Source organism: Scyliorhinus torazame, chromosome 8, assembly GCF_047496885.1.
Source record: "Scyliorhinus torazame isolate Kashiwa2021f chromosome 8, sScyTor2.1, whole genome shotgun sequence".
Lineage (NCBI taxonomy): Eukaryota > Metazoa > Chordata > Chondrichthyes > Carcharhiniformes > Scyliorhinidae > Scyliorhinus > Scyliorhinus torazame.
This window is the reverse complement of record NC_092714.1, coordinates 228,419,831-228,434,722: the sequence shown is the minus strand read 5'-3', so window position 1 is coordinate 228,434,722 and position 14,892 is coordinate 228,419,831. Positions and strand designations below refer to the sequence as shown.

The 14,892-nt window shown below is 47.0% G+C and overlaps 1 protein-coding gene across 4 annotated transcripts in view; it reads right to left on the bottom strand.

Annotated features, from left to right (window-relative positions):
* Positions 1-14,892, bottom strand: part of znf512b (zinc finger protein 512B) — a 189,959-nt gene that overhangs the window by 39,474 nt on the left and 135,593 nt on the right. For all 4 annotated transcript variants that reach the window (XM_072514869.1, XM_072514872.1, XM_072514868.1 and 1 more), the window contains exons 7-9: positions 13,937-14,008; positions 12,893-13,021; positions 5,438-5,562 (exon numbers count right to left, since the gene is read on the bottom strand). In XM_072514869.1, the coding sequence (XP_072370970.1) occupies positions 5,438-5,562; positions 12,893-13,021; positions 13,937-14,008 (326 nt within the window). The remainder of the gene's footprint in view (positions 1-5,437; positions 5,563-12,892; positions 13,022-13,936; positions 14,009-14,892) is intronic.

Genomic DNA, 14,892 nt, shown 5'->3' with positions numbered 1-14,892 from the left:
CTATACTGGATAATGTATAAGATTCCACATAAGTATTCAAATGCCTGCATTTTTGCACAGGCGTAGAGGGTTCTTCGCATAGTCAATATGGTGGTGGAGGCCCAATTCTGGAAGTCCTGCCATGAACCTGGCCCTCAACCATGTTTGCCATGGAGAGAACGGGGGCAGCTTGTACTTCACATCTGTAGTTCATGGATGCAACTGCACATGTAAGAGTGCAACTGCCATTGTCAGATCTAATTTTCATTAGTGGGATGTCCATAACACATCTTGTGTAATTTAAACATATCAGGAGGAAATCTAAAGTTAGCACAGTTCCTTGGAGAGGTAAGGTACACCTTTGGAGATGCAGGGTACCCTTTTTGATACATCTTTGGAAGAGGTAAAATGCCCTCTAGTAAAGGTCAAGTGCTCTTTGGGATTGTTAAAGGTAGACATGAAGGTGTGTAAAAGGTAGATAAACTCATTGGAACTGTCAAGCTCACTGGAATTGACAAGGGAGCTGTCAAGCTATGAAGGATTTTAAATCTCCTGCCTTTTTAAATATTTGAAAAAAACTCTGCAGTGTTAACAAAAATTCATCTGTTGAAATAAGCCTGCAGGTTATCATTATAGGATTAATGCTCCCTTTCACAACCCACTCCTACTCAGTCTACTCATCATCATTAGCAAAGTGATTGAAGGGGTCATCAACAGTACTATCAAGTGGAACTTGTTTAACAATAAACTGCTCACTGGTGCTCAGTTTGGATACTGGCAGGGTCACTCAGCTCCTGACCTCATTGCAGCCTTGGTTCAAACATTGACAAAAGAGCTGGACTCCAGATGTGAGGGGAGAGTGACTGCCCTTAGCAATGAGGTGGGGAGGGGGAGACCAGCGTTATGTCTGTGGCTTGGGGAGGGGGGGGGGGTGTAGAGCCGATAATTGTTAGGTGGGGAAGAGAGAGAGTGAGCGATAGCTCAATGATTGTTGGGGGGTTGGGAGAGAGAGAGAACCCGATGATTGTGGAGTGGGAGGTGAGGAGAGAGAGCCCAATGAATGTGAGGGGGTGAAGAGAGCCCGAAGATTGTAGGAGGGGGAGAGAGGCCGCCAGACTGAAAGCAAAAACCCCGCCCACTCATTCTTTTTTTCTTCAGAGATGATTAAGATCTGTAGTGAAAAGTGGTCTGTGCAGCAGGAGAGCTACACAGGGTTTTCAGTTTGAGCCTGACACTTTGAAAAAATATGGTAAGATATGGCCCCATGGAACTGACCATGTTGTTTATTTCAAAGATAAAGGACCTGAACTTTCTTGGAGTCGCAATCAGCATTGTATTTCTGCCCTGCTCTCATTTTCTTTCCTTAATTTTCCCAGCTTGTCTCACCCAGCCTCCTGACTCAGGCCAGGGCAGTGCGTCCTCAGGGCCTAGAGTTGAAGTGCAGCTGAGTCGAAAGGAAGGAGGGCATGCCTCCTTTTTTTCCTGGCACTCGCCTGCTGGTAGCCAGGTACGTTTAACGGTCCATTGAAATTTAAGGGTCCTTGACAGGCCAGGGAGAAGTTATGTGTGTAAGGTAAGTGGATAGGAATTGGGGGATGGGGGAGATTGAAGGTGGGAGGGCTGGTTGCTCAGAGGTCAGGGGGTTGGAGGTCAGGAAATTGGAGTTGTGGCCTTGGAGTGGGGGGATGCCAGGCATCGGAAGTGGGGGAGGTGGGATGTACGGGCCTTGGGTCAGCTCACATTGGACCTCGGCGGGAGGGGACGGGCGGGGCTGAGAGTCAGGTTTGGTGGGGTTGGGTTGAAGTCAACAGGGGCTGTTTAGCACAGGGCTAAATCGCTGGCTTTGAAAGCAGACCAAGGCAGGCCAGCAGCATGGCTCAATTCCGGTAACAGCCTCCCCGAACAGGCGCCGGAATGTGGTGACTAGGGGCTTTTCACAGTAACTTCATTTGAAGTCTACTTGTGACAATAAGTGATTTTCATTTCATTTCATGGAGGTGGGGAGGAATCCCATGCGGAGGAAGTCAGGGGGTGGGAGGAGACCCCTGACGTGTCAGCAGGCTGGTGGAGTCTCGTGGGTGGCTTGAGTTGGGGGGGGGGGGTGGGGATTCCCTTGGGGGGGGGGGGTCGAGGTATTGGGAGCTCAGAATGGGTCTGTACAATAGTAACCCAGAAGTTAGAAGTGGTTTTAATCCTTCTAACTGTTTCTGGGTAACTACCGGTGTAACCCACTTGGAATTATCTGTGATTTGCAATTTAAGTCACATTTTCAGATGGTTCCTAGTGCAGGCCAATTGCCCAGGGGAAGTTTGCACTTCTGGCGCAATTACAGTGCAAACCCTTAGCTTTGAATGTCTGAAGGGGATTCCCCAGCACATCATTGGCTCCCCCCACCCCCCAATATGACACTGGGAGCTTGGAAGTTACGGCCCAAGGACAGTGGGGTAGCATGATAAATGTCTGGAGGAAAGACTCAGGGACTCGGTGCAGCACCAGGATATAAAAACAACTGCTGGTTAAAGGGGAAATGACAGAACTGGAGGAAGCAGATAGCCAATTTGTGACACACGCAGCAAGCCAGAGTCAGCAGACCTCCAAACCTTACTTGCAGCACATTTATATTTAATGTCATTCTTTCTTTCTTAATTTCACGGTGTCAGAGGTGAAAGTGGGATCAGGAAGTGCCAAGTTACTGCAGAAGTGAGAAATAAAACAGAACGGTAGCCTTGTAGGGGCAGCACGGTAGCCTTGTGGATAGCACAATTGCTTCACAGCTCCAGGGTCCCAGGTTCGATTCCGGCTTGGGTCACTGTCTGTGCGGAGTCTGCACGTCCTCCCCGTGTGTGCGTGGGTTTCCTCCGGGTGCTCCGGTTTCCTCCCACAGTCCAAAGATGTGCAGGTTAGGTGGATTGGCCATGATAAATTGCCCTTAGTGACCAAAAAGGTTAGGATGGGTTATTGGGTTACGGGGATAGGGTGGAAGTGAGGGCTTAAGTGGTTCGTGCAGACTCGATGGGCCGAATGGCCTCCTTCTGCACTGTATGTTCTATGTTCTATGTTCTAACTTGTCGGAAATAGTCAGCAAGTCTGGCAGCAGCTGTGGAGAAAGAAATGAGTCTCTCTCCATGAATGTTTCCAGACCGGATGAGTTTTTCCAGCCCTTTCTAATTTTATTTCAGATATCCAGCATCTGGAGTATTTTGCTTTTATTTTTTACAGAAGTGAGACCTGGCTCCTTAGCCGACACACCCACATCTCTGGCATCCTGTTCTAAGGAGGTGGGCATCACACCCACATGAGACATGCAGGATGATTTTTGGAGGGTTTGAGACAGATGGCACAGATCATGGCACAACTCAATGGCATCCGTGATACCTATGTTGAAGAATTCAATACTGCACAACTTGACTGGAATGAATGGTAGCACTATGAGTCATTTAACACACAGGTAAAGTGAGTTCCAGAACAGTTAGTGAATGCTTTAACCATTTGTCCTTAAGGCTTGGAAGAACACTTGGAGAGAACGATGGAAACTGGCTTTTATGAAATTTGGGCCCCATCACTCAAGGCCTGTGGGACCTAACCAATGCCTTAAATTTAAATTTTGGCCAGTGGTTACAGAGATCCAAGATCTAGCACAAGTGGTATAGCTAAATATGCCTTTATGATGCTATCCTCTTTCCTGATGATGGCTCATGTAATTTATTAATTTAGGTCAACATCTCATACTTTCATTGGTGCCATTGCCCACACATCTTCAAAGACATCGCACTTTGCTGGACGAGTCCTTCTGGAATTCAGAAGCCAAGACAAAGGCCAGACAAGGGCCACCTTAGTCCCAAGAGGTTCATGATGCCATAAGCATAGACAAGCAGGACAGACATTCTTAGCCTTCAGGTAACACCGCCGTAGCACCACAAAAGGTTTAAAAAAGCACAAAGAAGCACTGAGCACTGGAGTAGAGATGGTAGTAGAAAGAAGCACTTGTAACTATACGAAAGTCACTTTGTGAAATGAAGTCCACTGATCTGAGGTATGCCTGTTCTTTGCTTTTTTATATTTGAGAGGATGTTTGCAATGAGACAAATAGTTCCTTCTACTCAAAAGAACATTTGCCTCTTTGAGAAGATTTCACCAAGGGAGCTGCATGGTATATAGATTTAGCTCTTTTCTCTTGCAGCTTTGTGACTCTCTTATTTCTTCGCATGTCCGTGTATGTGAATTACCATAATGATAAGGGCTTCATGATAGCAGGATGGAAAGCAAAGATTTCCCTGATGTCACTACGGAATGCAGCTTATTGGTTCACTTCTTAGTTGTACAGCTGATTGAAGTTATTTTGCAATTACTCCAGTCAAAGCTGATGTTCCAGATAAAGTTTATCGACAGTCATAGCCTGTGAGCTCAACCACTTCCTGGTTTGACAAGGCATGTGGGTAACTTAGCTCTTAAATCAGGTGCAATTCCTCCATAAATGGGTGAATTTCCAAGCCAGTAGATATTGCCTTCATTATATTTTTTAAAAAATATTTTATTAGGGTATTTGCAATTTTTATAATAATAACAATAACAGCGACATAAACATGGTGCAATAAACATTTCCACCACCATCCCAATCTTCACACACCCCAACCATAAAATAACAGTCTGGCCGTCCCCCACCCCACTTTGGAATTCTGCTTCTGCTGACATTTTAATTCTCCCCGAGAAAGTCGACGAACGGCTGCCACCTCCGGGTGAACCCTAACATTGACCCTGTTAAGGCAAACTTTATTTTCTCGAGACTGAGAAACCCAGCCATGTCACTAACCCAGGTCTCTACACTTGGGGGCTTCGAGTCCCTCCACATTAATAAGATCTGTCTCCGGGCTACCAGGGAGGCAAAGGCCAAGTGTCGGCCTCTTTCGCCCCCCTGGACACTCCAAAGATCGCCATCTCTGGACTCGGCACCAGTGTTTTGAGTACCTTGGACATCGCCTTAGCGAAACCCTGCCAAAACCCTCTAAGCTTTCGGCATGCTCAAAACATGTGGACATGATTTGCTGGGCTTCCCACGCACCTCGCACACCTGTCCTATACCCAAAAAAACTTGCTCATCCGGGCCACCGTCATGTGTGCCCGGTGGACTACCTTGAACTATATCAGGCTAAGCCTGGCACATGATGAGGATGTATTAACCCTGCTTAGGCCATCCGCCCACAGACCCGCCTCTATCTCTCCCCCTAGCTCGGTGCCTTCATTATCCTGTAATTTGCAGACATGCACCATGGGGACAGGCTCATCCTCTGCTGACACAAAGTTCCACTGGAATGTTGTGTGCCTCTTAGAATTGATGTTAACTCTGCTGCATTTACATGTACCTCAAATGACAGAACTATTCGATTTCTGCCCTCGATCCTCTGCAACCCCATAAAAATAGCAGAATCATTGATCATATGCTTAATCAAATCTTCCATACCTCTTTGCAGATTTCCAAGTGTTTCTTCAAACCTGCTACAGTCTTTCTGTGAACAGTCATGCAGTTTGGACAGACAACCTCTCCTTTCTCTGTAATCTCCTGATGCCACTTATCTTCCTGGCTTCCTGTTATCAATAGTACCAGTATAAAATTAAATGCAAAAAATGAAAGATCTACCTGCAGAATATTTACTGTATATAACACATTTCATGTAATAATAATAATAATACTCTTTTATTATTGTCACAAGTAGGCTTACATTAACACTGCAAAGATGTTACTGTGAAAATCCCCTTGTCGCCACACTACGGCACCTGTTCGGGTACACTGAGGGAGAATTCAGAATGTCCAATTCACCTAACAAGCATGTCTTTTGGGACTTGTGGGAGGAAACCGGAGCACCCGGAGGAAACCCATGCAGATGCAGGGAGAACGTACAGTCTCCGCACAGACAGTGACCCAAGCTGGGAATCGAACCAGGGTCCCTGGTCCTGTGATGCAACAGTGATAACCACAGTGCTACCGTGCCGCCCTCATACTATTCATACAATGTAACATTGTTTGGAATCTCCGAACATTAGGAGTTTCATGTTAATGAAAACAGTGGACATTTTCAATTCCATTCTAGCATAAGAGAGCTTTTACTACAACCACAGTTTACAATCTCTATTACAACTGTTTAAAGCTACTAATTTTACTGGCCTCTATAGATATTCATACTGTAAGATGCCACGAAAATACAGCTCTTTGCAGCAGCCAGATTTAGCAATGCTTAATGCTGACACTGCGCTGGCTGCTAAAGATCAAAGCATTGGGAAGCAGTCGCATTCAGCCCAATGAAAACGCACCTTAGAAGCCCGAAAATTCTTTTTCCACACTGATAAATCCATTAAATCAAAGCAGCCCTTTTTTAATAGCTGTGGAGGATGATTTTACCTCTGTCAGCTCAATGGAATTCAGGAAAGCAGTTAAAATGGCTGACTGCCCATGGGTCACAATTTTATCCAGTTCTTTTGACGAGACAAATGGTGGGAAATGGAGCAAAAGGGAATTAAATCCTTCCTTAACTATGACTGCCTTGTTCCCTTGGCATGATCGGCCTTGACTGCAATTCTTTTTAAAAAGTTTTTTTTTTATTGAGGCATTTATATTATAAATTTTAACACAATGGACAACCACACCCCCCAAAACCAGCCAACATGGCTTACATAAACAATACCCCAACAGAAATTCCCCACTAACCCACCCCAACCTTGTCCGCCTACACCCCCCCCCCTCAGTTCCTTCCAAGTCGATAAACCCTTCAGGGTCGATAAACCCTTCCATCGAGCCCCTCAGGGCGAACTTAATTTTCTCAAGCCTGAGAAACCCGGCCATGTCACTCGCCCACAACCCGACTTTGGGGGTTCTGAGTCCCTCCATGTTAGCAAGATCTGTCTCCGGGCTACCAGGGAGGCAAAGGCCAAGACATCAGCCTCTTTCGCCTCCTGTACTCCCGGGTCTTCTGACACACCAAAGATCGGCACCTCTGGACTCGGGACCACCCTTACCTTCAGTAGCTCCGACATGACGTGGGCAAAGCCCTGCCAGAATTCCCCAAGCATCGGACAGGCCCAAAACATATGGACATGATTCGCGGGACTACCCGCACACCGCCCACACCAAAGAGCTAGGTCCGCCTTTAAACTCTTTAAATGTGCGAACACATGAGCGTTTCTTTTTAAAAGAGTACCCAATTATTATTATTTTTTCCAATTAAGGGGCAATTTAGCGTGGCCAATCCACCTGACCTGCACATCTTTGTGTTGTGGGGGTGAAACCTATGCTGACATGAGGAGAATGTGCAAACCCCACACGGACAGTAACCCAGGGCCGCGATTCAAACCCGGATCCTCAGCGCCATAGGCAGCAGTGCTAATCACTGTGCCATGTGCCGCCCCTTACACGAGCCTTCTTGGCCGGCCCATTCAACCTTCTCACATTCCATGTGAACAGCCTGGTCGGTGGCCTGGTCGGGAGACCACTCTCCCCCCCCCACCACCTGCCGATCAACCATAAGCCCTCTTGGGCCAGCCTCCAGCACGCATCCCCTTGGCCGGCTCCTCATCCAGGTCCTGATACACATGCAGCTCGCTGCCCTCCTGGGTACAACGCCTCATCTGCCTGGCCCACCTCAGGATCCGCTCCTTGACCAGGAACCGGTGCATGCGCACCGCCATTGCCCTCGTCGACTCGTTCCCCTGCGGCTTCCTCATCAGCGCCCTGTGCGTCTCGTCCCCTTCCAACAGTTGTTCACATGCCCTCTCGCCCACCAACTTCTCGAACATCTGAGCCACATACGAGCCAGCGTCTACTCCCTCACTGTCCTTCGGCAGTCCCACGATCCTCAAATTCTGCCTGCGGGACTGGTTCTCCAAGTCCTCCACCTTCTCCTGCAGCCGCCTCTGATTATCCCGCATTAATTTTTACTCGGCCGCCATTGAGGCAAACTGCTCCTCGTGCTACCCCACCATCTTCTCCACCTCCTGGATCGCCTGGCTCTGGGCCTCCAGCCTCGTTTCCAGGTGGTTGATCCACGCCTCTATCGGGTCCACCACCCTAGCCAGGTATTCCAGATTCGCCTTCCTCTGTTGGTGAACTCCTCTTTTATGACCCCCACCAGCTGCCCCATCGACCATTGAGAGGGTAGGGCCGATTCCTGACCCTCTGCCATCTTCTACTGTGATGTGGAGATGCCGGTGTTGGACTGGGGTGAGCACAGTACGAAGTCTTACAACCTGAGGAAGGAGCAGCGCTCCGAAAGCTAGTGACATCGAAACAAACCTGTTGGACTTTAATCTGGTGTTGTAAGACTTTGTACGATCTTCTACTGTGTTGCAGGTACAACTCCAACTTGCTTCAACTGCCCCTTTCTTTTTAGACCACTTCTGGTCCACAAATCCATCCACCGGTGGGACACTCTCTCCTTCCCCCCACTCCTGCACCTTTTTTGATCAATACATCCACCCGTTAGCTGGGGTAAAGGTCCAAAAATACTACCACAAGCGGGAACCACCAAATGTGCGACCATTCACACCATGGCCACCGCCGGAAGTCCGACTGCAATTCTGATGTCTCCGCAAGGTACTCATCATGGCCTCTGAGCCAGGTTATCCTGGTGGCAAGCTCGAGGAGCCTGTGAGCCGCAGGCACGGTTAGTTATTTTAAAAATTCTCTTTTGTTTCCTGCCACGAGCTGGGAAATAGAACTTTCCAGCTTTCCCTGAGCTCTTACAGCAGGGCCTCCAGACAGAACCTGGGGACTGCCTTTGATTAGGAGGTAGTGGAGGCAGGGACGATAGGGACATTTAAGGGGCATCTTGACAAATATATGAATAGGATGGGAATAGAAGGATACGGACCCAGGAAGTGTAGAAGATTGTAGTTTAGTCGGGCAGTATGGTCGGCACGGGCTTGGAGGGCCGAAGGGCCTGTTCCTGTGCTGTACATTTCTTTGTTCTTTGTTCTTTGTGATTCAGCTCAGGCTCTTGTTACAGCGGTCCTCAGGAGGGAATGCTTTAACTAGGCCTCTGGCTGATCCATTGGAAATTACACTCCAGAAGTGGGTGGGTTTCTGGTGCGCCAGTAAATAAGGTTAAAATGACCCAAACCTGCTTTTGGCGGCAGTCCTGAATTTAACTCCATGTTTGTAATTGTGATACTGATATATTAGTGTTTTCAGCTGTGAGCTGAAAATCTACAAAGTTATTCCTCTTGTCCTCCCTGTGGACAGAGGTACAATATTTACATAGCACAGCTCCAGCAAAACAACAAAAATACAGGCTGGTTCCTCTGTAGAAATCTATGGAATATTGGGCTGAATTTTATCAGTAGCTAAGAAGTCCAGCCAGTCCAGAACCAAAACCCAAACTTGACTCCTCTCCAGCAGGTGGCATTTTACCATTTGAGGTCTGACTACTGTCCCACTGCCGAAGGCAGCCTTCCTCCCAGAGTTGTCGGCCCAATCATAGCATCAGAAACTCGGCATAGCTAGCATTAGAGATGACCACTGCTGCAGCTGGAGTGTGTAGGAGAGTGCCTCAATACTGAGGCACGCTCAAAGACAAGAGAGGTTTTTCCTTTAATCTTGCCAGGACCAGGCAGCCAGGCCCTGGCGATTGAGGGCAATCATTGTTCCATTGGCAGTGGCGTGGCTGCCGCGGGACAAGTCATTGCCGCTGAGGGGCCAACCTTACCCCTAGCAACCCAGGAATCCACCAAGATTTACGTGGGAGTCTCCACCTAGCAATGGCCCCCTCTGCTGTTGGTAAAAAAAACTGATGGGGCATAAAGTGGCAGGATTCGGACCTCAATTTCTCGGCACTTTGGAAAGTAAAAATGCTGTGCCTGTGGTGCGAAGAGTTTGATTCGCCCACCCCAGGTTTAAATGGGCAGTTCTCTCAAGGGGCCGCTGCATTTAAGCAGCTCCACAGAATTTGCTCACAGTCAAGCCAGGAGGATGGCAGCGAAGAAGCTTCATGGAGGAAGCCTCCACCCATCTGCTTGCTGCTGAAGAGGAGTGAAAGGGAGAAATCGACCCTCAGGCTGGCAGGAACCCCACCAGCAAGATCAAGAACCCCACCAGGGAGATGGTGGCAGAACTGGTCAGTGCCAGCACCCTCCAAAAGCTGAGGAGGGTGCAATGCTGCAAGAAGATGAACTACCAACTTTGTTCTGCCATGGGTAAGTGCTCCATGTATCCTCTCTGCACTCAAATTTGCCGTCACTCCTTGGAATGTAACTTCGACCCCACGTGCTGACACCTAGCAGGGCCTAAGCACCCGATTTCTCACAAGCTTCTTTACACTCCCCGGACACCTCGCCTCACAACTTCTCCTTGCTCACTCGCTGTGCCGACACATGCCAGGTTTCATCGACATCTGACCTGCCAGACAGAGAGCTAACATCATCCCCATTGTGTTCCTGCAGGATAAGCTTGCTCACAACTGCCTCAAGTGAGAGAAGACAGGAGGTGGGGTGCCAGAGCTGAAGATTCTGTATCCTTTTGAGGAGAGAGCCTGGAACTGGCAGGGGAGGAGCAGGCGGGCCTGTGCTGAGAGCGAGGTGGGCCTGTGAGAGAAATGTGAGAAGTCACCTCATGTTCACCCAGATGACCAAACTCAAATGAGTTCTGTACATCCCAGATAATTGCTTTCACTATGTACGAATACCATTTCTTTCTTTGCAGAAACATCACCCCCCAATCAGTGTGGCTCATCCACCAGCAGGGTCCCACCGCCGCCGTCAACATGGCCTCGGAGGAGATGTCGAAGATGCGTCACAGCTACCACCCCACCAGTGCAGAGACACACACCTCAGCGGATGATCTTAGCAGACAGCTCACTATGTGGTGAGCACCACGTTGCTTCTGATGTACATCAGGTGGAGGCAGAAATGACCCTACGATTGGACAGTCGGAGGTCTGCTAGATTCCAGGACTCAGCTAAGCCCAGCCAGGTCTGTACCTCTGGACACGTTTGTCCCTCAGCTGCTTGAGATGCAAAAGCACAGCCAGGAATACCAGGAGGACATATGTGTCAGTAGGGTTCCTGCAACTGCAAGGCCAAATGGAGGAGTTCCAAAGTCTTCTGTCACAGGAGGTTTTTCCGGCAATGCATGGCACCCAGGCCAACACTGCAAGGGCAGTGTCTGCAGTGGAAAGCCTGGGGATCAAGGTCAAACCCATGGCAGGAGAACTCAGAAGCATGGCTTAGTCCCCGAGGGTCATAGCTGAGGGCTTCAACTGCATGGTTCAGACAATGGTGGGTCTCCTGGATTGGCAGTGCCAGATGACATTGAGGCTTCTGGAGTTCACTCCAGCTGCCCCTCCATCCCATGGAGTAACTCAGGGGCCCATGAGCACACATGAGGTGGAGGATCCACTGGAGCACATCCCGGGGAACTTCCACCAGGAGACTGTGGGAGTGCCCAGCCAATCTGCATCCGCCTTCCTGAGACCAGCGCGATCCAGGCACAGCGGGCTGGACAGGGCGGCATAACGCCAGTGCTACCTGAAAGTAGGCTGGGTCCCTCTCCGACTCGGCCCTCCAGAGTATACCCGCCACGGGCATCTCAGGTAACAGGGCTTGGAAGACAGCAGGCTGCCTCCACCTCTGATATGCATCCTGGAGACACACCTAGATGTGGTGCGATGGTACGCAAGATTAAGAAATTGTAGGGGCACAGCATGGTACAGGGGAAGTAAGGCATTAGTAATTGGGGGACATTGTCACTTGTAGAATCATAGAATTTACAGTGCAGAAGGAGGACATTCAACCCATTGCATTTGCAACGGCCCTTGGAACGAGCACCCTACCTAAGCCCACACCTCCACCCTATCCCTACACCTCTACCCTATCCCCGTAACCCCACCTTACGTTTTTTGGACACTAAGGGCAATTTAGCATAGTGTTATGGGTCAGTGTTTAGAGAATCCCAAAGTGTATCATGGAGTTCACCTGACCCACAACTTTTAATAGATTGTGGTATGGGGAGCACACGGCTCACTCTACAGGTGTGGCACAACAGAAATCGAAAAGTATTTTTAAAAACAAAACAATGTTTATTCTATGAACTCAAGTTAACCTTTTTAAAACAAACAGTGAATATCTTAGCAACCATTAATTCAAAGATAACCCCCAAAGAATACAACACTAAGGAATCCTTTAAGCTGTTCTTTTAACACCCAGAATATTTAACAAACCTTTAAACATAAGCACATCAGAGTTTACATTCACTACTGAAAACATTTATAATTCTTCTGAATTCATCAAATGATCAAGAGATAGTCCTTCATGGCAGAGAGAACAGCAATACAGCTGCTTTGGCTGACTTCAGCTGCAACACACTGAAAAACAAAACCAAAAAGACAGACACACCCAAGCTTTTCTCAAAGTGAAACTAAAAAGCAGAGCCAGAGCTCAGCTCCACCCACACTCTGACATCACTGCAGTAACATGAGCAGCCAAACATTTCTTAAAGCGACATTCTCATGACAATAGCCAATCCACCGAAAGTGCACATCTTTGGACTGTGGGAGGAAACCCGAGCACCCGGAGGAAACCAACACAGTTGTCATAATTTGCTCAGCACTTTAATGCCTCTGAATCTTTAAACCACCTCCCAACGGCGTGGCGCTTCTCCCCACCGGGACACACGCTGCTTCCAGTGAACCGCTACACCACCAGACAGTTAGGCTCTCTCAAAGTGAACATTTCATTCGCAGTATTAGGACTCAGGCATGATTCTGTCAACTCTTTGGCATTCTTGCATCGATCCTGACGTGGGCAAGATAAAAAGCTTCGGCAACATGACTCTCTTTACAGCAATATAAATAACTTTAATACTTTAGTTCCACAATGTGGCTGAATCATTTTGGAAGGGATTATAAACTAAACGTTTAAATATTTTGTTTTACCTGGTAAATACGTGACAACTTCTTTTTTAACGTGCACTCCCAAAGGTTTTCTTTGCAATTCTTCGGTGCTTGCGTTATTATTTTTCTTCTTGCCTCTGCCTCTTCCCTTGTCATCTGGTTTTGACAGGCCTTTAATTAACAAAGTAATTAATTCAGGGAGCATAATAGAACCACCACAGGAAAATCACTGTCCTTCATCCAACATAACGACAATGAATTAGTCCCTTTGCTATTTTTAGGGTTTTTTAAGTCTCCATGACCAGATATAATTTTTATCAGACCTATTTGTTAATCTTCTTAGGATTCATCGTGCTGCGTCATGTAATGGATATAACATTTAAGTTGTTCATTTCAGAGCTTTTTACCTACAGACTTCAGTTGAAAGTTGACTATTTAACCAACAACAAGTAGGGGACGAGGGGCCAAATGAAAACTATTAAATTCCCCTTGCCATGAGTCAATGAAAAATCCCACAGCAACACAGAAATCAAGGAGGCATAAATGAACGCAAACTTGGTGGTGAATGCCCCTTGAAAATGATGAAAAATATTTAAATACAAAACAACTTCCTGAGAAAGTTTACCCTATCCATTTAAGATTGGGGGGGGGGAGCTCGGGTAATAAATTCACCAACAAGGGGCTGGTTTTGCACACTGGGCTAAATCGCTGGCTTTTAAAACAGACCAAGGCATGCCAGCAGCACGGTTCAATTCCCGTACCAGCCTCCCTGAACAGGCGCCGGAATGTGGCGACTAGGGGCTTTTCACAGTAACTTCATTGAAGCCTACTTGTGACAATAAGCGATTTTCATTTCATTTTCATGTTCCAGCTCTGAAGAAAAGTCATGCAGACTCGAAACATTAACACTGTTTGTTCTCTCCACAGATGCTGCCAGACTTGCTGAGCGTTTACAGCTTTTTCTGTTTTTATTTCAGATTTCCAGCATCCGCAGCATTTTGCTTTGGTGTCATTACTGTATAATTTCATAATGTTTCTCAAATGTGACACAGTTCAAATAGATTATCCAAACTGGTTTTTAATTACCTTTTAATCCAAAGGTTCCAGATATAGATGGCTGCTCCCCTGTAAACTTCTTAGGTGTCTTCTGTTTCCTTCCTAGCTCAAAGAGATTATTGCAAAATATCAGACTCAATAACTTAATTTTTGGAAGCAATCTGCTTTTGACCTAAGGAGTACTCAGGTATGATTTGGGAATTAATGGTCAAAATATTTTAACATAAAAAATTAGAGCTTCTGGTATATGGTTAACAAAAACTTGTCAGCATGACATTCCTTTGTCTATCTTAATAGATGAGTCACGTTATTTAAAATAAACCATCTTGAAATAACAAAGAAAAATCAAATGAACGCATTGAAGATTTGTCCACCAATATCATCAATGTTGACTGTGATTTTTGGTTTCTTTGGGATTGATGTTGTGGAACAATATTTCTCACCTAACACTTTGGTTTCAGACAATTCAATTACATTCCCTGTGATTCAAGAAGAGCGGGATATCATTTCACGAGATTCCCAATCGGGGAAATAGTGGACAATTTAATTGGCTGCAGGGAATACGGGGAGTGGATCGCAGATTAAATTGTCGGCTACCCACCAACCTGGGAACAAAATGGCATGGGAAATATGGTCAAAGGCAATTGTGAGATCTGGCAAGGAACGCAGAGGGAATGAATAGATCACCGTTTAAGACAAACGGTGGAGTTTTCCGGTCCGAAGCGGGCACTGTCGTGAGCAGGACAGGAAAATCTGGGCGAGGGGTTAAAAGTCAACTCACTTTTGACCTCACTCCAAATTTTCATGTTCCCCTCCCACATAACGATGCCTGCTGCTGGTGGGACCAGAAAATTTAATGTCGATTGATCAGCTTTATGGGCCAGAAAAGTGATATTGAATGCAGGAACATTGTGGCATACTTATTATTTTCTTCATTACAAGGAGTCTGATCGAATTAAATAAAAGCACAGTGAAGATATCTATTA